Raw genomic sequence first — 25,560 nt, forward strand, 5'->3', positions numbered from 1 at the left:
ACAAATATCCACAATGGCAAAATTGTTGCACCAGACATTGCTAAATGTCTTGAAAACGGCTTCAGAGAAGTTAGATGCTGAATCAATAGCGTTACCAGCAATCAGTTCAGGTAAAATTAGAATTTAAACTGCACTTCATCACAAATATGAGTCATCACTTTATTGGCAGTGATTTGATTAAAGTTAACGTAAAGGGACATATGTTTCAATTGCAATTAGACAGCCAGCCACACAGACAGACAGACAGCCAGACAGACAACTAGGTAGGTAGGTAGATAGATAGATAGACAGACAGATACATAGACACACACACACACACACACACACACACACACACACACACACACACACACACACACACAACCAGATGTATTCACTGGTTGTGTTTTACAACTTTTCTTTGTTGTTTCATTGCAGGAATTTATGGTATACCCATCGACCTTTGTGCAAGTGTATATCATAATGCCATAAAGGAATTTTCCGCTGTTATATCTAAACAAAACAAGTTGATGGACATTCGGATCGTCATAAATGCAGAGGACGCCGTCGGGTCTTTTATTTTAGAGTTCGCCGAAGCCGAAGTCTCTACCAGTAGTTCACAAACATATTCTGAAGAACGGTCGAGAAAACAAGGGTTCTTCCCTTCATCACCACAACCTTCATGGGTGTTTGCTGAAAACCTTTATTACAACCAGGCGGCTTTTGACTCGATGAAACTGACCGGAATAAAAACTGACAAAGCCAACGTAGCAACAGTTGCCAAGGAAAGCAAAAACTGTAAACTGTGTATGAAAACGGGTGTTGTTGTCATGACGATGAACTCCTGTCAGGACACATTATGTAAAACATGCTTCGACAGCCATTTTGAAAATGGTAGCCATTGCCCGGTTTGCAACCGCATAGTTTTGCTACAAAGAGGTCATCAGCCTAAAGGAAAGATGGAAACTTATTTTGAAAATGATCAACATCTTCCTGGTTATACCACAGACGGCACCGTGGTCGTTAAATTCGATATTCCAGAGGGAACTCAAACGGTGAGATAATTAGTTTTGCATAATTTATTTATTTAGAATATGCTGTCATGGTTTTTCTTTAATGTCTACTTGTCAAATTGTTGATAATTTTTATACTAATTTTCATTCATTCATCTTGTGTTCGCTGCCAGAATGTAAATCCCAACCGTGGCAAACCGTACACTGGTGTCAGCATGGTATCATATCTACCATCTAACGAGGAGGGAAGACTGGTTCTTGATATGCTGAAGAAAGCATTTGACCTTGGCCTTCTGTTTACCATTAACACAAGCAATTGTGTTGTTCCTAACGATGTCCACTTCAAGACGAGCAGAACTGGAGGACCGGTAGTGTAAGGATAACTATACGACTATACAATACGTTATACCTCAGTATCTGTAACTTAAAGTGGTCATATGGCGGAGGATTGAGTATTTATTTGGGATTTTTAATTTATAGAACAATATTTATTTTATCATGACTTCCTACTTGTAAAATCTATATGAAACAACATATACCTAGTCATTGTTTGTAACTCAATAAATTCTAAACGCATAACAGATATGTAAAATGTTTGTTATTGTATGTCCAATAACAAACTTTGTACATAATATAATTTTTTTTAGCTTTTTGCTCTGTACTAAGATACAAACATAAACTTTTTCAATGTTGTTTCACATTGGTATTTCAAGTAGGAAGCCATGATAAAATTGTTTTATGCATTAAAAGGTAAAAATAAATACCCAATCTTCATCGATATGACCACTTCAAAGTGGCCATATGGATGAGGAATTGGTGTATTTATTTTGGGTTTTTCATTTATAAAACAATTTTACCATAACTTTCTATTAGAAAAAATAATATACTAAGTCTTTGTGTGTAACTCGATAAGATCAAGAAATGTGTAAAATGTTTGATATTGTACGTACAACAACAAACATTTTTACACATGGTTTCGCTTTTTGCAGTGTATTGAGTTACAAAAACAGACTTCATCTATGTTGTTTCACATCGATTTTTCAAGGTAGAAGCCGTAATAAAATTGGTGTATGAATTCAAAATCCGGAACAAAAACCAAATCCTCATCGATATGGCGACTTTAAACTCAACCCAATTAAATTCAATTCAGTTCTTCGCCTCAAAGGATCATTTCATTTCTAATGTCATTCGAATGAGTTCAATAAGTCTCTCTGCTATACATTAGTTTAAAACCTTCACTGCTACATCGCATCTTTTTTATAAGAAGTTATAGCGTTATACAAGAGGCCTACTACCAACAATACACGGTGGTGTAAATTATCATAGCTGAATGAATAAATAAATATATAACATCCCCATTGCATCAAATTGTAAATCAACAATTCACATGACGTCATACTATATCCCATTTCTTAGGACACCATACAAAATTATAATCCATAATAATACGTCGCATAATATTAATTTTCATATCATACCGCAATGTATGGTCATTATTGTTGGATAAGTTTTAATTCGTCTAGGACATTTGATTGTAAATTTGTATAAATTTTCTCTTGTTTTGCTTTAGGCATGGTTATCCTGACCCAAATTACCTTCACCGTGTGAAGGAAGAACTTACAGCAAAAGGACTGCAATAGAAGACTTATTTCTGTTTGCGAAGAGAAGACAGGGTGGGGTGGGGTTGTGTTGTAAACAGTGGTTATCATAGACAAGACAACATAATATATAATGTTGCTATGATAATAACAGTTTGAATGTTTGTAAATAATTACGTGCTGTAAGGGAACATTTACTTCCTACTTGAATGTTATCTCGTCAATACTGCATTAGTTCCTCCGTGCGGCTTGAAGTGATATTTCTAACAGTTTGGTGTGTCCTAAGTAGCAATGCGATATATTTTTTTTTCAGCATAATAACTTCCAGCCTCATATATTTTCCACACTGTTATGGTTGGCGACTAGAGATTAACAGGTGAAGGGGTGAGGAAAGGTGCGTGTGGTGGGTGGGTGGGAGGGGGGATTGGCGAGTAGAGATATAACAGGTAAAGGGGGTGAGGAAAGGCACGTGGTTGGTGAGAGGGGGAGGGGCTGCCTTGAACCGCAAATCTGCAATGCGTTAACGTCACTATAGTCCAATTTTAAGTTAGTGGTTTCTTTGTGAATTCGTCTTCCTCTTCTTTCATGTTGTAATGGTAATAATGTAGTCTGGGTAGAATTGGTAATCGTAGAATATGGTGAACGCCTTAGGAGTGGTAACATCATCGACCACAGAGTCATACAGATCGTTACTGTCACCACCCGGTTTTGGAGGTGGTTCTATCATTTCACTTGAGCCTTTTGTATATTCGCCAACAAGAACACGAACTTGAAAAATCCATTTTTGACCTTGCTTATCCGCTGGAGAATACCTGTCTTGCATTGAATAGGACGAATTAACAGCAAAGTAGCAACCTTTCCCAAACCACGTCCCAGCTGTTCAAGAAAAAAAGGGGAAAATAATTGTAATTTGTTATTCTGTGACGACCTACATATCCAAGGCGCTGTTATGAAGCAGCAAAATAGTACTATATCAGTTCAAAACAGGCAAAAATCACGTAGTCGTCTTCAAATAGATAGCAATTTTATTGACTAATATGCAGCAAAACATTAGGAATGTATAATGAAATATATGCAAGTTTATAAGTTCAAATACTATAGCGTTTTTGTCTGGAATAAAGGACAAGTAATCTGACAAAACGCCATCTTGAGCAGCACCAGTTCATTACTGGAAATATGGTATTGTTCTATTGATATGCCTGAATTATTCGTGGGTGATGGGGGTGGGGGGTGGGGGGGGGGTGGGGGTGGTTGTGGGTTGTGGGGTGTTTTTCCAATCCCCTAAAATTAGGTCTTGCTGCACGTCATATTCAATCATTTGTATCTGAGTATGCTAAATATTGATTGCAATCGGATATTAGGGTAATATTCTGTTAATGTTGTTATAATAAACATTTAATAAAGAAGACTGAGATTCATACTACATAGAGCACGAAACAAAATATAACATGCAACCTACTTTCTGTTTGATTTGGCAATGTGATAATCGTGCCCTGTTAAAAGGATAGGATATCAAACATGAAAAGAGAACATAAAATCTACCAAAGTGAAAGTAGTCTGATATTTTATGAAGGTTAAATCATGTTGTAACACACCATTTTCAAACAGCCTTCAGTGATTTGCTTAAGCTAATATTACCTGGAATATGGACTAGTGACCCATAGTGAACTCAATTTGCATATAGCGGGCAATAATCGTTTTCTATTTTCCCTAGGATACCGTGCCTGAGAACGTGAATTATAGTTCTTATAAAACCCGTATTGCCTGGCCATGAGGGCCCTAGTGACAACTGTTACCTCGAGGGGTGTTATGTAACAACTTTCTCAGGAACATATTCGTTCCATAGTCAAAGGTTCGAAATTCTCGACAAAATCACCTTATCACATGAATATTGTCCTAGGGAAAATAAAATGGAGTTAATGTCCTTAGACGCAAACTTAGGTCACTATTGCTTAATTAGTCCATACACGTAATGCTACCTAAGCCAACCAACGGAGACTTTAAAATTTGTGAAAACGATGCATGTGCTATGAAAAAAAACCTCGGACATCGAATTGGTATGTAGCAGTTATTTCACAGCAGCTGAGCTTCTGGAAATAGCTGAGCAAAACATCCCTCGGGGAAGTACACGTCTTCAAGTGTCCTCATATCCGGCTAATAAGTGTATAATAGCAGAGATTAAAGAAGGGACCAGCTGACCTAAAAACAAACTTAACTTGCCTGCTTTCCCAGCATACGCTCTATTGAAGCCATTGTAAACGATCGGTCCAACAGCATCTCCTTTGGTACCGTGATACAACGTCCGTTCATTCTTTCTGTTGAATTGTTAACAATTTAAAAAAAAAGTAATTTGATAATTTCGTGCTGTCCCATTTGCGTAAAAGTTATTCATAATAAATAAAAATGCCTTTGCTATTATATAGTGCTATGTCATGTTATTTTTTCTGAGAGTATCACTACCGAATATAAATGATCGTCCTGTACAAGCAACGGTTTCCCTGTACATTAGTAATTATAGGAATTCGTTTATTTAAGATCATTTATTGAACGTTTGACGATCTTGTTTACAATCAAATTATAATCATTTTGTAAATTAAACCGAACTTGAATAAATGTCAACAAAGTAAACTCACAAAGCAAAAGAGAAAACCCTCATCCACACATCAATTCACCCTCACCCATCCCTCTTTTAACACATGTTCACACTCCATTTACTGTTATATTGGATTTTAAAATCGAGAGAAATTTGAATGATTTTATTCAAACCTTACATTTTAGGATTCTTCTTTTTAAAATGATCTAGCTTTGTTGAGTAATGGTCATACAGCTGACGGTTCTGGATTCTCTGTATCTTCACGACTGATTGGAACGAGCTTGCTGTCTGACAGAACCGCTGCTTCACCTCTTTGTATTCGAGCGATGATGAGTCTAGTTGTACTAACAGTGGAGTACTGATGGCGTCAGATTTGCTGAAGGGTTTCCAGTTTTTAGGATAAATCGTACCTACAAATGTGATCATAAAGTGTACTATGATAAACTTCGTTGTCACTTTTCAACAGAGCTTGAATAATACCTAATTTTATCGTGAAAATTTGTGATAATGATTGTACGTCGAATACCTTTGGATATCTAAATATTCTAATTATTAAGATTTTGTCGGGTCAGACGATGTCGAAAAGTAAAGCTATGCTACCACTAAGAGTAACGGTTTTGGGACAAACTACGCAGTACAAGGTAATCAATAACTCAAGTGGAAAAGGTCTTTAAACGTAATATCACCTAAATACGGGTCAGGCGAGACAAAACTAAAGGAATAAATTGCACATATTACGTTGAGAACATGAAGAATTGACCATATAAACAGATTTTTAGCAGGAATCACGGAGTATTCTTACCACCACCAGCACCTGTTATTCGTTCGACAGGACAGGACCGTTTTGTTCGTATGTCAGTGCTTGTCATTTGTTTTAAATCGATGAAGTATGATGGTTCATAAACATCGATTGGTAGAAAGACTTCTCTTGCTGTTTTAAACCACGCTCCTTCCAAAGCAGCACTGCTAATGCCGTCAAACTGCCTTTTCTTCCTACCATCAGGGCAATAATACCTGGAATATAAGGAATGAAAGACCCTTGCGTTATGTAATATTCACGTTTAACTTTTGGGTGTCTTACAATTGGCTCAGATTATTAAGCATGTATTTGATTTTCAGTGTTTCCATTTGTTTATATATCGAAAATATTGTCATGAAGTCTCCCTAGAACGTGGGCTCCAATCACATCTTACTTCAATCTTAAGATTGTGGCATTAATTGACCATGGCCACATTAAGGAATTGTATGGGAACGAACACCAAACTTCCTCATGTAACTAAGATCATCCAGTTTAGTATTCAATGATTAAGCACTCAAATTTTGCGGACATCATTTCCTACCTAACAAAGTACATGGATTATACAACGTGTTTGATAAATCGATGAATACAAACTATATCCAACAGTTAGGGACAATACTTTATCTTATAAAAAGGATCAAAAGAGTTGTAATCTAGGTATGATTGTTATGCAGAATGTTAGTATTGTTCATCATTTTCTGGTGTTTTAGCTTGGAATTGCTACTTGTTACGTTTCACATGATGCTATGCATGAACCAAGGGTCTGTACCCTAGGTCTAGGTAACTCACGGACATGATAACAATACTGTCAATTAGACATTACAACCAACTAAAGAGGGCGTTGCTCACTTCCGTCTGTTTGTCATGTGTCTCACTTCCGGTTAAAAGCTATGGCCATTTCATTTAAGTCCTCATACAATGTCTAGTTTATTAACTACGTAATAAGCAGATTAGGAGTTAACAGATTTCAGGGGCGAACTTACCACTTGACCTGTTCACCATAAACCTTGGCCATCTCTAGTCTCTGTTTCAATTTAGAGATCTCACTTTTAAAAATGAGAACATCAGTTTGGAGACCCTTTACTGTTACTGATCCAGCTCCTGGATTATAAAATAAATAAATTAGTACCATCGCAATATAATTTAAAACTCGTGTATTTCAGGGGTTGACATGTGGCCCGATAAAAAGTTGAATCATTATCATATTAAAGTACAATAATTAAACTTTGCAAAAGCGACTCACTTGCAGAAATCAATATTCAGCTAATGATCAGTAATAAGTCTCATATGTTGTACCGTTTTTGAAAAGATTAAAATGTAAAGACGTAAATGTCTGACGTAATAGGTTGATAGTGTATACTGATTGTTCTGCCGGTTACTGCACACTGGCTATCTTTAATACAACCACCCAGAAACTAATAGCAAGCTGCTCATTATTTGATTCTAATAAGTTAGCAAGATTGCAATTTCTTGCTACATTTAGTCTGGATAATGTAAATCATTTAAGCATATTGAATGTACTGCAACTAGATGCATACACATGGATGAAATGTTTTGATGTCTGCATGTTATGCCATTTCCTTTTTTTAGATATTTTTTAGATGTAGCAAGAAACTGCACTCATTCAGTCGTGCTATCTTTAAGTATTATATGTACAATTTCTTGTTTCTGCATGTTTATATATAATAGGGCCAGTGAACAGAAACCAGTAACATGCTGTATATTGCTCAGTTGTAATAGTTACATATTTTAAAAGGTTTCTGAAACAAAATGTACTCTTTTACAGTTCCAGCTTTGGCATTGCTCACAGCAGCCCCACATCAAATCTACTCCAATCCAATAACTTGGTGTTCTTTAACTTGCTTTAACTTCGGGGATTTGTTAAACAAATTGGTACAATGGTTACCTTTGTCCGATTTTATTTCAAGGCAATATTCATCTGCAAGTTCAAAGACCTCTTTTTTGTTGTCTCGAAGTAAGCTTTTCAAAGTGCTGTCCTGTATTGTTTGTTCTTTGATCTGTTTGTCAACAAAGGAGTTGACAGCCTTTAAACACGCACCAACTTCATTGGTGCTCCCAGCATAGACATACAGCGTTACCATAGCTACAACACAAAATATATTATTGAGAACTAAATACTATAGATGTATGTAAATGAATGAATGAATGAATGAATTGATGGATGGATGGATGAATGAATGGAGGAAGGAAGGCAGGAATGAAAGTAGGGAGGTAGGAAGTGAGAAAGAGAAGGAATGTAAATAGGAATGAAAGTAGGAAGGAGTGAATGAATGAAAGAATGAATGAATGAATGAATGAATGAATGAATGAATGAATGAATGAATGAATGAAAGATTGAATGAATGAATATAATATGATTAAAATAATTCAAGACAAAGAGTAACTCATATTCTATGAATTCACAGTACCTACTTAAATATTGAGAATTGCTAATGATCAAAATCCAAGAATTTATAATGATAATGAATGAGGAAAATCTCACGCTCATCACTTGCTAAAACCATATCTTCTGCTGGTTTTTTACCCATATATCCTACTTCTGAGTCCATTGTTATATACAGTACTCAAATATTGGTTAGTAATAATTGTAACTTGTAAGTAACAAACGTTGTATTCTTTTTGCTAAGCTTTCCAATAATGAATACATGCATTTACCAATTCTCTGATCTACGTAAGATTCGAAAAAAACCCACATCTTGTCAAATCAATAGTATATATCTATATTTTGATTGTTCTATTGACTTAACATTGCCATATAAATATATCGATTCATAAATGTTTTAAACAACTGGATCTGATCTTCCTGTTATACGAAGTCGTATACAGGTACCGGTACATGCAATATAATACGGACCATTTCATGTGACCTTTCACTGGCTCTGTTTGATACAACCATGTGGAAACCAATACGAAATTGCACATGCTACACTTCAAGATAGCAAGATTGAATGAGTAAAGGTTTTGGCAACACTATGCCTAAATAAAATTAACCATGCAGAAATAAAGTGCAGACTGCCTGACATTGGCGCCCGCGTGTCTGCGTCTAGGTGCAGTACACTGAAATGGTTTATTTCATAAAAGACAAAGTGTAGCAAGAAACTGCGATCTTCCGATAGAATAGAATATACAGTTTGATAATGTTTTGGCATGGCTGTATCACCAAGAGCAAGTGAATGGTAAATTAAAATGGGATGTAAATCTAAATTTACATTCCTCATAGTCATTGAAATATGTTTTAGACGTAAGAATACTAGCAACAATTGCATGATAATTATATACCTCCGTATTTTAGTTGGTCCAAGAAACATTGCACTTTATCCTTCTCGAATATTACAAAATAAATATCTTTTACTGAAGTTGGCTTGTGAAGATGAACAAAGTCAAAGACGCCATCCGTCATCTCTTTCGCGGCATCTGTAGCACGAACTCCAAAATCTCCTGTATGATAAAAAAAAGAGAACAGGATCTTCGCATTGTTGAACTACTTTTCATACAATATTAATTACTAATAATTTTGAATGATACCTGCTAATAACCAGACGCAAATATCGCACAGTTGATAATACACACACACACACACACACACACACACACACACACACACACACACACACACACATATAAATATATAAATGCATATATATATATATATATATATATATATATATATATATATATATATATATATATATATATATATATATATATATATATATATATATATATATATATATATATATATATATATATATATATATATATATATATATTACTGCTTATTAGACGATATGCTTTGTCGTAATATATTCATTAGGCCTTCACCAGACATTATGAATAAAACATATATTAACAACTTTACAACTAATTGGTTGTAAACAAGAAAGTATATTTGTAAAAAGTTAGTAACCAGTGCCAATGGCAGGGATGGCAACCGAGCGAAGACCTCTTTGTTCTGCAAGGTGTAAAACGCCAGTAACAGTATTTTTCATCCTGTCTGCTTGTGGACATATGATGTGGATTATGTTCTTGGATTTCAGGTTTCCACTTCCTGCAAATAACAAGGACATATTTGTGAATTTGTATGTGTTATTGTAATGATGACATCTATATGTATTGTGTGGCAAAAGTTGAATTTATAACTTACCATGCGTATTGTTAAACTACTTGCATAAAGCCTTGATTCTTAGACTTATTCAAATGCCGCCTTCTAGCGTTGCTATTTTGTCTTCTAGCATTGCTATCAAAGTGTATGGCATATTTTGCTTGACATTTTTGAGGATGTATAATGGGTTACATCATAGAACTGTTTATTCTGTCTGAATACCAAGTCTGACTTCTGCATATAGCAAGTCGTACATATATGTAAGTATACCTTGGTTGATGAAATAATAATGCCACAGATACCTTCTAATATGCCAGAAAGCATTCCTTCTCTCCTCTCCTACTAGCTCTAAAACCATAAAAAGCAACAACAAAAACAAGCTAGCAAGCATGGAAACAAAGAAACAAAAAAACAAAAAATCAGTCATGAACACAACAAAACCTTACAAACTTAGTATATAACTACTTATTCTACCTCACCATTCCGTAGATACTACGGATCAATATATTACTTAAATGTGCAGACGGTCGTTGAATGTAACAGCCTTACCTGTCATGATGGGTCCTTTCTTTAAGTTTGATTGTTGTTTGCTATATTCTTGTTGGATTCCTTGTCCACCTGCAGACATTATTGCTTTACCGACTGCATATTGTTCTGAAATTCGAATCCGAAATAAGAAAATCTTATATCAATTATTTTGTGTTATTTTTAATCGCTGAGTAAAAGGAGTAATCATTTACCATTAACGTACATGTGATGACATGAACTCATTTTAGAATTTGGTTATTTTGCATTTAAATGTTATTACTGCAAATTTACTATAAACCCTGATGGATGAAGACGATCTCGTCAACCGCCCAAGTCCTATTCTCATTCAGGGCAGTTGGACACCTCCAAACTGTACTATTTACTATTTTAGCACCTGTCAAATACTTTAATGTGGATCCATAGGGATTTATATCATCAATATACTGGACAGGTTCTTATATAATTATAAACACTAACTAGTACCAAACAGCAGCAAAATGGTTAGGCATCACGTTACATTCGAAACCAAAACACTAATACAATATTAGATCTGAGGGTATCAAATACTTAGCTATATTCTCTTCGATACACAACACCAAGGTCGTAATAATCTAAGCAAACGCTTACCTCCGCCATTTCCGACTGGATTAACAATGGCGCCAACACCGAATTTTGTAATGTCGCCATGTTGAATATGAAGGACAACTTTATCGTCAATCTTCAGTTTATTTGAATCTAGTACAGTGAACGAGATAAACAAAAGATAAACAAAACGTCCGTTTTGATTCCAATGCACATCATATAAAATTTGATATTAACATAACGCTATCCCTGATATCAACTACTGACCAACTTCAAGGGGATCTCAATGCGGAATTTAAGAAAGGGCATATTTGATGTACATATGCAATCATAGACAATATGCACGCTTTCCCCGCTAGTGTCTATAATGCAAGTGATCCACTCACTTGACATAGGTATTATAGATTATAATTATTTACATCACCTAATAATGTTATTAAAGCTAAACAGACAAGACTGTATATCCATTTGTCTATGAATGTAACGTTTGAAGCAATTTTTTGAATGTTAAACAAATCTGACAGGTTACTGGTTTGATGTTATTGCAATTTCTCTAGTGTCCCTACCTGCGACCAATGCTCCAGTACTTCCAGTAAACCGTTTCAATTCATCGACGAACTTGGCAAACATTTGCTTATCATATACCACCACATTGACTGATTGTAGAGAGGTTGTCTTAAAACCAGAGATAGCTCTGAACGTAGAGGATGCAGAATCTCTTGCGTCAATTCCAAAGCCACCTACAATATACGTTATGATCAAGTCAAACTCTCTCTATATATGTGTAACATGTTTTGTCGGTGTTGTTGTTGTTGTTGTTGCTGCTGCTGCTGTTGTTGTTGTTGTTGTTGTTGTTGTTGCTGCTGCTGCTGTTGCTGCTGCTGTTGTTGTTGCTGTTGCTGTCGTCGTTATCTACTCACTCGTTTATTAACCTTTATATCGGTCTCTCGGGCTATACATTGTTCAATTTGTTTCATTTCTTTAATGATCTTGACAAATAGTTGATGTAGTGATGCGACTTGTAGACCGAATATTGAGTGTAACAAGGTGACTTTTATTTCTGTAGCTATACGTCCATAACAGAGTAACAGGTATGCTACGTAACTGTTATATTTGACTAAAACGTCAAAGACATCACGATATATATATATATATATGTGTGTGTGTGTGTGTGTGTGTGTGTGTGTGTGTGTGTGTGTGTGTGTGTGTGTGTGTGTGTGTATAAACTTATTAGTATATGTAAAATGTCAATGCTGGAGTAATCAATGCTCAATACATAAAAATGTAGTATGAATAACACAATATCAATAGCTGGAGTCATTACACAGTGTGTCACACAGACGACTAATGATATAGTTCTATGAAGATCCAAATTCAAAGTTCAAAAATTCCATTTTACGTGATATGGGTGCCGCAGTGGTATATATATATATATATATATATATATATATATATATATATATATATATATATATATATATATATATATATATATATATATATATATATATATATATATATATATATATATACTATGATATATATATATATATATATATATATATATATATATATATATATATATATATATATATATATATATATATATATATATTCATGTGGGCACTTTGAGATCAATTACAAAATTAGATTTGCTAGTATATACGATATACAGCTTTTCTGCCAGACAAAAGACACCGATTCGATATATTTGAATAGAAAGTATATTATATATATTTATAAATTAGAATGTATGTCTTGTGGGTTTTAATAAATTAAGAAAGTCATATTTAAAAATGTTATAATTATCATTACCTGTTCCTAGAGCTGGAAAGGACATTGATTTCAAATCAGCATAATTAGCAGTACGCAGACAGTCGCAAACAGATTTTTCCAAATCTTTTGTACCAGTACATACAAAATGGATGATATAGTTGCACGGTAAGTTACCAGAAACTGGAAGTAAATGGAAATCATAAAAAGCGTATAAAAAGCTATATGACATTGACGCACGAAGCGGGCAGAAAAAACACGTCATCCACCTTAATCTATCCATTCGTCAAGTCATCAATATAAACGCTTGAAACACTCACAACTGTTGACTGTCGAAATTGAACCAGCTTTCAAACAAATATATTGGAGTATGTACCGCTGTTTCTTTTACTATAGAGGGAATTTTCATATTAATTGATATTAATTCAAAAACTAAGTTTAAAATCATTGCTACAACATGGAAAAGACATGCTAAGTGAGATCACACTTCAAATCTCGAGATTAATAAATAGATATTAATAATGGTGAAGCTACACCACCTGTGTAAATGACCCTCCACTTACCAGTAATGATGGCTCCTTTGCTAAGTCCACCTGTTGCTTTATTATATGCACTATCCACCTCTTTTCCACCTTGTTGGATAATACCTTTCCCAAGAACTCCATGGGCTATATTAAAGAGAAAAATATACGATTATATTCATACACTATTGCGTATCTCTAAAGGTAAGAGACTGTAGAATATGTGCTTCTTAAACACGCCCCTTGCAATTTGACACTCCGCAAGTACAATATCGCTATATCATGTATGTACGTCAAACGCTTACTCTTGAATCGCATACTAACCCCATATTCACTCACTCACTCACTCACTCACTCACTCACTCACTCACTCACTTACTCACTCACTCACTCACTCACTCACTCACCAACCCAACCACCCAAAACTCACCCACTCACTCACTCACTCACTCACTCACCCACTCACTTGTATATACTATACACTTACACAGGTCTGTATTTACAGGATTCACTATTGCACCAGTGCCTTCTTTCATCAAATCTCCATGTGTGACCGTTACAGAAATCTGTCCTAGTGTTACACTGGTGGCAGTGCTCCCACCTGTAAATTGATCAAAATCAGCTTAATTACAATATACTTGAGAACCGTGCACCGTGTTACATGAATTATGTAATTTCTCTGTCTGACTTTAAAAGTACAACTGCTACCTTCCATGCAATGGACCGTGATCATGTTGAGTATCTGTGGTCACCTTCAATTCATTACTCATATAATTGAGATTGGTGAACAAGTTTTAAAAAGGAAGTTCAATATCATTACCTGTACTCCCACAAGTAGTTGCATACTTATTCAACTCTGTCAGGAATGTGTTTACCATTCCTCCGTCAAACACAACTATTCGCACTAAACTGAGTGACGAAGACGTAAACTGAGATATTGCAGAGAAAGTAGCATCCGCAGATTCTGCTGGTGATATACCAAATCCACCTAAAAAAGTTAAATAATCGTATGTTTGATATCATACTTCATAGATCGAAATTCCAGTATAACGATGGACGATGTGGACAGGGCAGGGTAGGACAAGGCAAGACAAGGTTGCTTTGACCGTCCCTTCTCCAAAATGGTGTAACATAGCAGTACCATCTTCTAATATTCAAGTAAGAAACTGGTCCTTTAAATCTTCCAGCACTTAATTTAAAGAAACCTTAAATCAGTCATACGACTATTTACATGGATGTTTTTATTATAAAATATCTACAACTAACCTGTTCCGAGTGCTGGAAATGATATTGTCTTTTTCCCTTTAGCTTCGGCTAATTTCAAGCAGTCACTTACTGACGTTAATAAACCAGCAGCGTTAGTACATACAAAGTGAATAACACCGTTACTAGGGAGACTGCCGGCCCCTGTGATAAAATAAGAACATAGATATCCATAAGAGCTCGAAAAGTGATTTTATGTTCTCATTCCTGGCTGTGTTTCAAAGAATATGAATCACGAATTCACTACCATATAAACACATAGCATGTTCTCACCTGTAATTATTGGTCCATTGTTCAGGTTTCCTTTCTTGTTGTCGTACTCGTTTTGAACACTTTTACCACCATGTTTAACAATTTCTCGACCAATCACACCGAAGGCTGGCATGAGATAAAGGCAAATGTGTATATTTTCAAATGAATAACAACATCCATAGTTCATTACAGTAGTATGTCACTCATTTATCATATATAAAAATCATACACACAGACATACAAACACAGACACACACACACACACATACATACATACATACATACTTACATACATACATACAGACAGACAGACAGAGACAGACAGACAGACAGACAGACAGACAGACATACAGACAGACAGACAGACAGACACACACACACACACACACACACACACACACACACACACACACACACACACACACACACAGGTGAATCACATTCCGTCGATTGGGTCTTTCCAAATCCTTTTCCATCCTAAGTTTTCACTATTTGTAATATGGCTAGAGGTAATGTTCAAACTTACAAGTATCTGTGTTAACAGGGTTAACAATCACGTTTGTGCTTTCAAGTGTCAAATCTCCCTGTACAACCTCTATGTCCAATCGTCCAATGCGATGGCACGTACCTGTAAGATAAATTCGCCGGATTGTATTCAATCGAACATTTCGTGCACGCCGTGTCAGATTGGGCTATGATGACAAAACTCCCCACCCCCTACACCCGACAAACCATCGTTGTATGATTTAGCCAAGCACAGGCAAGACGACAGAGTCACATTATATGTAACACACACACATACACACACACACACACACACACACACACACATATATATATATATATATATATATATATATATATATATATATATATATATATATATATATATATATATATATATATATATATATATATATAACTCGGTGAGTATCAATCTGCTAAGACAGTGCTCTATACCGCAGTGAATAGATAATTATACACGTAAATCGCGTGTTACTCACTCGTAGTTGTACTTCCTGTGGCTGAACTGAACAAGGATGCCAACCTGTTCACTCGTTGCAGTTCGTTCCTGAAGGCCGAGTCAGTTTCCTTGTCATATACAACGAAACGAATCGTCTGGGTAGATAAAAAGGAGATCTACTTTGTCAGTGAGATTCCAAGATATTAACGAGTCAATGAGTCAATAAATACTGAATTATTGACAGATTATAATGTCTATTAATGTATTGCACTCTAGGGTGCTGTTGGTGGAACTTGTTCTTTTTAACTTGTTTTTTTAATGGTTTCGGTTGGGTGGTGCTGGTTTTTTAGTCAAAGACTGTTCATATATAACATAATTACTTATTTTTTGTGGAACTGCATATTTACGGTTTGTCAATTTCAATTAGATGGTATGAACACAGTTGACCTGCATTCTGCATGCTAAATTCCCAATCATGTTAACAATATTGTGAACAAAGAATATACCTTTAAGTTAGTTCGCTGGTGTTGCTCTATGTATTGTTGACTTTCCTGGAAAAATAAACGTGCCACCTCATCTTTTGGGAACCCCATATAACCTGTACCAATAGCAGGAATAGATATCGATGTACTGTTCTGAGCTGCTCCTAAGCATTTTTGTAGAAGTGACCTTATCCTCTGCAAGTAGAATGAATGTAATGATGGGACACGACCTCGTGTTAGCTCCTACACAGTGTATCCCAGAAACCATCTCCCTACATTGATTTCCGTTTCCGGTTGAATGCTTCGAGTCGAGTCATGCGTAGGAGCTTGGTGATTACTTTTCTGATTTACCCAATGCTGAAGGAAAAGTCCGTCAAGCTTATTTCTGCCTTTAGTATATTTTATATTGGTTTGTGTTACTAACTTACATATGATGGGTGTGAATAGCAGCACCTCGATAACTAACATAACTGTGGATTTGTATGAAGAAGCCCTACTGCAATGGACACATGTTATGTTATTTGGGGGGATTTCTTGCAAGGGTTTATAGGAAAATCTCTGGTGATGAGATCATGAATACCCTTATCTCTTTACTTTGCCATTCTTTGTATTTATCATGGAAGAAATTTTAAATTCATAGGACTGATTTAACACATTTTGTAATAAAATAGAAAATATACAAACTAACAAATGTCAAATGTTCAATACTGCATTCAGTTAGATAATGACAGTTTTATAACCTGCCATTCTATCAAACAGCACATCATTTTCTTGGAAAAACGAATCATATAACATTTCTTGTGCAGTGCTAGGAACAACCTGAAAGTTTTTGCTGTGTGAAATCAAACCTAAAATACTTTACAGTTACAGTACTTGATTTTCTACTTTAAACACATATCAAGACAAGACAGTATGATTCTACATAGCCCTAGACACTTTAGATCCATCTAGCATGGTATATCACAACTATACTTTAGGAGCTGTGCCTTCGATGAAGACTTGTCCTATACGTGCCTATATATATAGCCTTGCAATTTTACCTGTTCTCCAACTGAAGTATCCCAACTTCCTGGTACTGCGAGTATGATTTTTCCACACTTCAAATTTCCAGGCTTCACAATTCTTATATCACCATCAGGAATTTTCCCTATACTCGTACATTCCTTCAAACAAGAAAATAGACAGACATGTCTGAATTTGACACAAGGAAACGCCCAGGCACACTCTACACACAACTTGCATATGAAAATGTATACACACTACTCACACATCACCACATGTACATCAGGTGAACCACGAGTCTACTCGGGTCATTGTCAAATTATGAACGAGGAACTGAAAAGGGAAAAACCTTAAGTATTTCAAAGAACGGGAAGAATTTGCAACATAATATCACAACAAAATATTTCCTCAATATGGCAGGAACAAAATGCAAAGTTACGTAGAGAAAATTATGGCAATTCCTGTAGACGTTTATATACTCCATGTGTATTGGAGCAATAGGGCCTGTTGGCTGATATGTCAACTTTCGCGTCGATCGCGTTCAGTTATCGCAAGTAATAACCAAGCAGTGCTAATGGAATGTTTTAATTAATCAATCCTGAACTGAATACTTACATCTTGAAAACTCTTTCCTGCACTATCACGTACAGCTTTTGCGACCCCGCTTCCTAACTGAATACTGCTGTCACAAGGTACGACTAGAAAGTCAGTCTGTAGTGAAACAGTAAAAGTTATGATATGTCTTTACAAAACAGCGATGCGTGTAATATTCTTAAAAGATTCCAAGTCATAATATGTTCGAGTATCCACAAGTGTTGTGGGGGAAATACTACAACTTGAGAATGAGAAAGTGATCACTGTATGGTAAACGATAGACTAAGCCCTAAAATTACTGTAAATGTTGAAATTTCAACCAGCACCAACTACAGCACTTCGTCTACAATTACACACTCAAATGTTAGAGGCATGGCTTCTATCTATCTGTCTGTCTGTCTGTCTGTCTGTCTGTCTGTCTGTCTGTCTGTCTGTCTGTCTGTCTGTCTGTCTGACTGACTGACTGACTGACTGACTGACTGACTGACTGACTGACAGACTGCCTGACTGTCTGTCAGTCAGTCAGTCAGTCAGTCAGTCAGTCCGATTGTTCTCTCTGTTTGTCTAACTTCAATTAGCAACTGCAAAATTATTAATTTGTCTTTTACACTTGGAAATTGAAGACGTAATAAAACGAGTCCAGGGGTTATCAATCCTATAGCTATTGAAAGTAATGCACATGTTTATTCAGTACTAATGGTACACCATCAACTCTTTTCTGTAAGCAAACAATGTCACATACCTTTTCATCTGCTATATTTCCTCTGATAACATCTATCGTTTTATTTCCAATTTTCAAAGAATTTCCTGACGAAATACTGTAGGCTTTTCCTTTATTCCTCACTTTTCCAAATTGCAAAGAACCCTGCAAGACATTTCACACATATTGTAATAGCTACTGATTCAATTGTTAACTTAGTGTCGATTGCAGATAAATGGGGTTCATATAAGAACGTGTGACATCATCAATGTAAGGAGCATTGGCCTTAGGTAGTTTCCAAAAAAATATTAACCACATAATCCTGAAACCTGCCTAATTCTTTGAAATATCGTTTTACGTGAAATTCGTTAAGTAAATCGGTGCTCAGCATTTAAAAAAACGTAGATCGTAATATTTCCTATGCAGCGAAATCATAATGTCATCACTACACATAATTTACCAGATATATCACGTATACGAATTAGTCATGATGATAAACAAATGTCAAACATACTGAAATCTGTGGGACTCTTGTTGATAACACATTGACTTTGATTTAAAATACCTTCTTTTTAACATCTATTACACAGTTCTGTTGGGCTTCCAATCCTTTCAACATCATATCATCATCTTCTTCCATGAACAGCTTGCATGAGGCTGAAACATAAATTAAAACACCAGATGTAGACTGGGGACCTACCGGCAAAAGCAAACCTTTAGATTGTCGTTCCTAAAACACATTAAACATAACACTACCAATCGCTTCTTAGAAGAATGCTTAAGTGATCTTTGACGAAATTCGGTAATGACTCTTTGGAGAAAGCTACCTTCAAAAGACATAGACATCGATATATACAATTTTCGAGCATACCTTTGTTGGTGTATCTAACACTCCTAACTCTGTTTTCTAGGTCCTCAACGGCTGTTCTCAGCTGATCACACGCCTTGTCGACTCCATCACGGGTACCACGAACCACAAAACCAGTACCATCCTTTATGCTGATTAACACCTGGTGTTGACGTAGTGACTGTTCTATAGTCTTTATCACAGTGGTTATGCCATATTTTGCGAGGTACTTCAACGGAAGTTTATCAACCTTGACTATTTTTTCTATCAGAACAACTTTCGGTTCTTCCAACTTGCCAGAGGTTGTGGTTGTCTCGACTGTCCTCTCGACATATGGAGACGAATGAGATGTAAACATGGGGACACCTATCTCTTGATTGTATGGTGAAACACACAGAGTGGTATTAAATACATCGTGACGACGGCTACACACACTATCTACAACTAAAGAAAAATAGACAAATAAGTAATTTTATTTTTCTCTTGATATGAGAGAATCATTAGCATGATTGATGATCATCCATCCCTGGGAGGTATTTATAAGAAAATAATATTGTCAAGCTGCAATATCCCGAACGACAGATGGGAAAATCTCGATCTGTCTTTGTCAGCTCTGTCTGTCTGTCTGTCTGTCTGTCTGTCTGTCTGTCTGTCTGTCTGTCTGTCTGTCTGTCTGTCTGTCTGACTGACTCTCTTCCTCTCTGTCTGTCTGTCTGTCTCTGTCTCTGTCTCTGTCTCTGTCTCTGTCTCTCTCTGTCTCTCTGTCTCTCTCTCTCTCTCTCTCTCTCTCTCTCTCTCTCTCTCTCTCTCTCTCTCTCTCTCTCTCTCTCTCTCTCTCTCTCTCTCTCTCTCTCTCTCTCTCTCTCTCTCTCTCTCTCTTGCTCATTATACCTGCAGGGTCCGTAAAATGAACGATGGCATAATTCCCGTGATGCATTTCAATGAGTTCTATGTTGCCACCTCCACTTCTTGATGCGTTCATAAAGTAAAATTTTAATCCGTCATTAGTGATGTTATCGTTCAGTCCCTGTACGATGATAGACGAAGTATCGTCAAGACCTCGGACTTTTACTAAAGACTTCTCCAATGTCTTCTGTTGACAACATGTCCTGGCGATAGTGATATCTGTAGAAATGCAAATTATAGAGTATAGAATATATAAAATATAGTATATACATTATAGCTAAAATGTAGGTTTGGTGTTTCATTCATGGGACATTACGTTTTTGACACAAAAGATAGATAGAAATATTTCGACTCTAGACTAACAATAACATAGACAAAACAAATAAACACAAAAGGACCCATTGCCCAATAAAATTGAACACTGATAAGAACTGCAATTCTTTCACAGTACAGTAGAAAGACGGGTTATAATGAAAATATTACACTTGGACTAGATGATTGATTGACTACTTCTACATCCCACCGTACTGTGCACCGTACGTATGCAATTGCTTCTTTTGCATAAGTTAGAAGATGTCTGAGTGTATGTATAATGAATGTCATGTTGCATGAGTGAAACACCACGCCTACATCATTTTAGCTGAAAATAACCATGACTTATGAACTACGTCTTAACTTTAAACATACAGCTGTGAGTGCACATTGAAGTACATGTATATCAAAAAGCGTGCACATACTTTTAGCCAGTTTTGGGACAAAATTTCCATCATAACAAATTTCTCAAAAATAGAAAAGACGGTTATTACTCTGAGAGAGAGATAGAAAGAGAGAGAGAGAGACAGACAGACAGCCAGACAGACAGACAGACAGACAGACAGACAGACAGACAGACAGAAGAGACATACATACATACAGACAGACAGACATATAGATATACAGAAGAGACTGACAGACAAAAGAGACAGACAGACGGACGGGCGGCCAGACAAACAGACAGACAGACAGACAGACAGACAGACAGAGATCACTTGAGCAGAAGCAGAAAAATACCTATTGTGTCTTCGAAAGTAACAACTGCTGTGCCGAGCTTGCTTCCTTTCTCGACGTGTTTGACAGAGCCTCCACAAGTCACGCTTTCCATAAAATACTTCAAGGCATCGTCACTGGTGTTTCGAGATAAACCCTTTGAAATGATAAGATTTATTATAGATCTTATATCTTTTTAATGACCACAATAACGGATTAGAATGACCGCACTGTGCAGTTTAGATGCGAACCTAATTCGTATAGTACTTATATGACATCATCAGTGCAAATAATGTATTATTTTGATACATATGCCAATGCATTACTAGGTAACATATGAATAAAACTGACACTACGCCGAAACAATCTATATGATTAGACAGTGATAAAACAGTTCTGCTGTGATAAGTTGTTCCTCACCAACACGTTGGCTTCAAAAAATGTCAGATAGGCAGAGCTATCACACACACCCCCCACCCCCACCCCCACCCCCACCCCTCACTCCGTGCGATCGGACCCAGGGATCACATATACAACATAATGAGCCATATTCTTTCAGTTGCCCTTGTTGAGAAAATTCTATCAACAGCAAATTATATATTTCGAAATAGAAACAAAAAATGTGCCCACCTCAACATAGAGTCTTCTATACAGTGTGTTCGGGGGGTTTGTACATTTTTGAACGACGAGCGAGGCCTTGTCTACAACGTGCTGTCTTTTCAATACACTGGGCACAACTGAAGATGAAAAAGATAAGAAAAACACTAATAAACAAAATGACAACCAATATCACCATTGCAATTAAACATTCTGTTTGGTGCGAATGCTGACATTGTGCTCTATGTAACTATTACACCTGACGCAGACCTAAACGGATCCCTTGGTCAAGTTTTTCAACCAGTAATCCAGCGGCATTTAATATTTGTCTTGTTTTAGAAATTTCATTTTGATATTGAGTTGGATGGGTGGTTTGTTCAGTTTATGTTTAAAATGGGTCAGAACAACAAAACACTTTAACATTTAAAAAAACAACTAAATCACAATAGATGGCTTTGTCTACTCTTGGAAAGGATCCAAAAACACGGTGTCATTCCACCCTTTTTAAAAGTATAGAGACAGATTAACAACAGAGTTATGCCACGACGTTAGTCGTTTACATATAAAGTAAAAATAGCTCTTATTTATATCATGATCTTACACAGAAACTAACACAAGGCACAAATTAGTATCATTTATGACTATACATTCAATTACAAATATTATCCATGTGGATTATAATTTTACCTTCGAACGAGGCTAAGTATGTAAATCTCAATATAAATTATCCGTGTTTGTCAAGGACATGCACGTAGTATGTATGTCAAGAACTCGTAAATTTCCCACATTTGACGAATTACGACATTGAGACCTTCAGTTCAAAATTATTGTAATAAAATCATGTTTGACAAACTCTCTTTTCTTTTTCTGTCGTTTTACCGGAATTATATTTGTGAGAAATCATTCAATTAACTATTCGAATCTCTCTTGACTTCTTTGCCGACCTTCAAGCACCTTCGATTGACCCTGATACCGAATTTAAGGCGCAACTACATACTGGACACTGGAGTAATTGGACATTTCGACACACAGTCAACAAGTGTCATGGACGCTTCCATCTGTTACGTGCATGGTAGTAAAAATAATTGATGTGCTAGTAAGTCTGTTGACATAGCAACACAACTTCATAATCAATCTTTACTAAATTATATTTTTAAAAAAAAATGAGTTTTGTACGTATATGAATGCGCATTGTATGACTATGCATGACATTTCACCTACGACCAAATGCATGTTTTAATTACTTGTTTTGTTTGTCTTCTACGCAGACGAAACAAACAGTTGCACCGGAATGTCGTTCACGGATCTACATTCTGATGGTTTTTTTTTATTGGTTATCAAATAATGTGCACCCCATCACCCGTGGCATTCCGATTGCTGTTATTGCACCTGTCGTTGGGTTGTTCTCTTTTGTCTTTTTAAAGTTGTTGTTGTTGTTGTTGTTGTTGTTGTTGTTGTTGTTGTTGTTGTTGTTCTGTGTGTGTGATTTATTTTTGAACTTATAATCTCACCACTGCTGTTGGAACAACAAAACCATACCACAAAAAGACAAACACAAAATTTCGTTTTACGTCTTAGACATTGTACGCTTCTAGATGTTTGAACTGGATATGTGTAATATGAAGCAGAATACATTTGTTGCATTTCGCTTTTATATAAGCTTATCATTATTATAAAATCTGTATTTACCTGTTGGATCTTCAAAGGTAACGATAAAAGTGCTTCCAGTTTTGGAAATCTGTAAGACGTTCCCTCCTCCCGAGACATCGCCATTTTCGAAATAGTATTGTAAGGTTTCCTTCGACGTCAGTTGTGATACGCCACTTACTTCAATGCTTCCATTATCCCAGTCGTTCGACGACGCCATCTTTGTTGTCAGGCTAGGCGGAACTAAGTTATAAAATGATTAGTCTTTCGCAATGGTAGAATTATTCGGAAGTACAATCACATTCCGACGACATTTCTGGCATGATATAGAATATAATAATTTTGTCCAGTGAAAAAATACACCTTTAATGTTCACATAGCTTTTCTAGATAGTTTTAACATTCGTACATAATTAGGGGAAAACCCCAAAATTCCCCGTGCCTATGCATAAGCTTAAATTGGCATGATACAATACAACGCAAATAATTCGACGAATCGTTGATATATTCGTCGAAAACAGTTTAGGTGTTGTGGTCTATTACGAATTGAGGAAGTTGCTGAAAAATCACGTCGAATTGACTGAACGGCTGAAGTGAAATAGGATTGACGCCAGAGTTCATTCGCTACCGTACTTTGTAAAATAGAGCATTTAGACTGTGATACAGACTGTGATACAGACTTGAAGCTCTGACGCCATTTTGATAGCAGTCGCTGTCGCAGACACTGCAAGGTAGGTTACGAACATTTGCACGGGGTATAAAGATTGCCTTCTACGTTGCAATATACGCTTCCAAAACAGCAATGGCGACAAACAACATTTCCAACTTTACACCTTCGACAGCTAAGACACTGAATAGCTATAGGGTGGGTATGTTCTTTCGTGTTAACAGACCATGGATGTACAAAAAACATGTATTAGGGGTCTCCCCTCCTTAAACATCCATGATCGGACAGGTACGGACACGGGGTGATTTTTAATGTGTGTGCCAGTTTGGCTAACAGTCTGAGGCTGTGGACTGTTCTGACTTTGTAGAATCGTCATCTCTTCTATCTGCAGATTGATAAGTATACGCACCTTCGAGCTTCCTATCGTTACATAAACAATATATGACAACTACATTTTGAAGTTACTGTCACTGGCTGTGACGTGAAATCAAAAACGTCGACAGATCAAAGCATTTACATTCGTAAAATTACATTTTATTGTACACAGAGTCACGTATAATTCAGGGCAATATCTAAACGTCCTGACACCAGACAGTGAACTTTAAGAGAAGTCTTCATTCCCTGGTTCAAGTTTAAACACTATACTCGGTTGGACTTATCACACTAGACTGGTGTTCTGATTTAATATACACGTGTTCATCGCATTTTACAGTTGCGCGTGGACTCTGAACATGATTCGAAACGCCTTTGTTTTGTAGTAAAATAACAAGTTACAACTTTACATATATAACACAATTTACATACACAGAGACGCACAAACATAGACAGGTATAGACAGATAGACACATAATTATGCAGACAGACTATAATGTCACAATTTCTGAGTAAATGTTAGTGTTTACATATTATATCTATATTCATACAGTATTTGATTTTATATTACTGTTATAATTTTAGCTACTACACTAAAGTTTATAAATATCAGCTACATACACCTGTGGTCCATGTTGCATGTCCACTGGGCCACTTGCAATGTTTACCTCCGCAATCGGTCCCATGGAAACGACCATCTCTGACCTCCGGTTGTGCTATGACGTTTGCAACA

At 36.2% G+C, this 25,560-nt stretch overlaps 3 protein-coding genes across 4 annotated transcripts in view; 2 read left to right on the top strand and 1 right to left on the bottom strand.

The window, feature by feature from the left end:
• Positions 1-2,659, top strand: LOC144437640 (E3 ubiquitin-protein ligase DTX3L-like). The gene is made up of 4 exons (XM_078126625.1): positions 1-110; positions 418-1,034; positions 1,166-1,365; positions 2,563-2,659. The coding sequence occupies exons 1-4, from the start codon at positions 14-16 to the stop codon at positions 2,630-2,632; spliced, it is 984 nt and encodes a 327-aa protein (XP_077982751.1). The 5' UTR covers positions 1-13; the 3' UTR covers positions 2,633-2,659.
• On the bottom strand, positions 1,040-25,531 carry LOC144437639 (protein mono-ADP-ribosyltransferase PARP14-like). 2 transcript variants are annotated; one of them, XM_078126623.1, is made up of 30 exons: positions 25,449-25,531; positions 23,832-24,032; positions 22,176-22,282; positions 21,570-21,702; positions 20,505-20,738; positions 19,638-20,057; positions 19,332-19,423; positions 18,809-18,931; positions 18,088-18,183; positions 17,511-17,633; positions 16,495-16,665; positions 16,029-16,143; positions 15,551-15,652; positions 15,046-15,150; positions 14,776-14,916; positions 14,330-14,497; positions 13,997-14,110; positions 13,552-13,656; positions 13,031-13,171; positions 11,782-11,955; positions 11,261-11,368; positions 10,655-10,759; positions 9,911-10,051; positions 9,283-9,441; positions 7,889-8,086; positions 6,966-7,083; positions 5,986-6,197; positions 5,362-5,593; positions 4,811-4,905; positions 1,040-3,466 (listed from the first exon to the last, which is right to left on the bottom strand). In XM_078126623.1, exons 1-30 carry the CDS (start codon positions 25,459-25,461, stop codon positions 3,174-3,176), a joined length of 4,539 nt encoding a protein of 1,512 aa, XP_077982749.1. In that variant the 5' UTR covers positions 25,462-25,531; the 3' UTR covers positions 1,040-3,173. The 2 variants fall into 2 exon arrangements, with proteins under 2 accessions (XP_077982749.1, XP_077982750.1); XM_078126624.1 differs by having other exon boundaries at positions 23,832-24,022; positions 25,449-25,506.
• Positions 24,417-25,560, top strand: part of LOC144437988 (uncharacterized) — a 10,829-nt gene continuing 9,685 nt past the window's right edge. The window contains exon 1 of the mRNA XM_078127020.1: positions 24,417-24,519. The gene's annotated coding sequence lies outside the window, so the exon portion shown is untranslated. The remainder of the gene's footprint in view (positions 24,520-25,560) is intronic.

The sequence above is a fragment of the Glandiceps talaboti genome, chromosome 7 (genome assembly GCF_964340395.1).
Source record: "Glandiceps talaboti chromosome 7, keGlaTala1.1, whole genome shotgun sequence".
NCBI classification, from domain to species: Eukaryota; Metazoa; Hemichordata; class Enteropneusta; family Spengelidae; genus Glandiceps; species Glandiceps talaboti.

Bases quoted from the DNA above. Each gene is read 5' to 3' on its own strand.
- LOC144437640 (XM_078126625.1), top strand. From the start codon at position 14: ATGGCAAAATTGTTGCACCAGACATTGCTAAATGTCTTGAAAACGGCT. The intron at 111-417 runs GTAAAATTAGAA...GTTTCATTGCAG, and splicing joins GTTACCAGCAATCAGTTCAG to GAATTTATGGTATACCCATC. The intron at 1,035-1,165 runs GTGAGATAATTA...GTTCGCTGCCAG, and splicing joins TTCCAGAGGGAACTCAAACG to AATGTAAATCCCAACCGTGG.
- LOC144437639 (XM_078126623.1), bottom strand. The intron at 21,703-22,175 runs GTGGGCACATTT...ATCATTTCAAAG, and splicing joins ATAGAAGACTCTATGTTGAG to GGTTTATCTCGAAACACCAG. The intron at 18,184-18,808 runs GTATGTGACATT...GTTTCACTACAG, and splicing joins GAAATATAGCAGATGAAAAG to ACTGACTTTCTAGTCGTACC.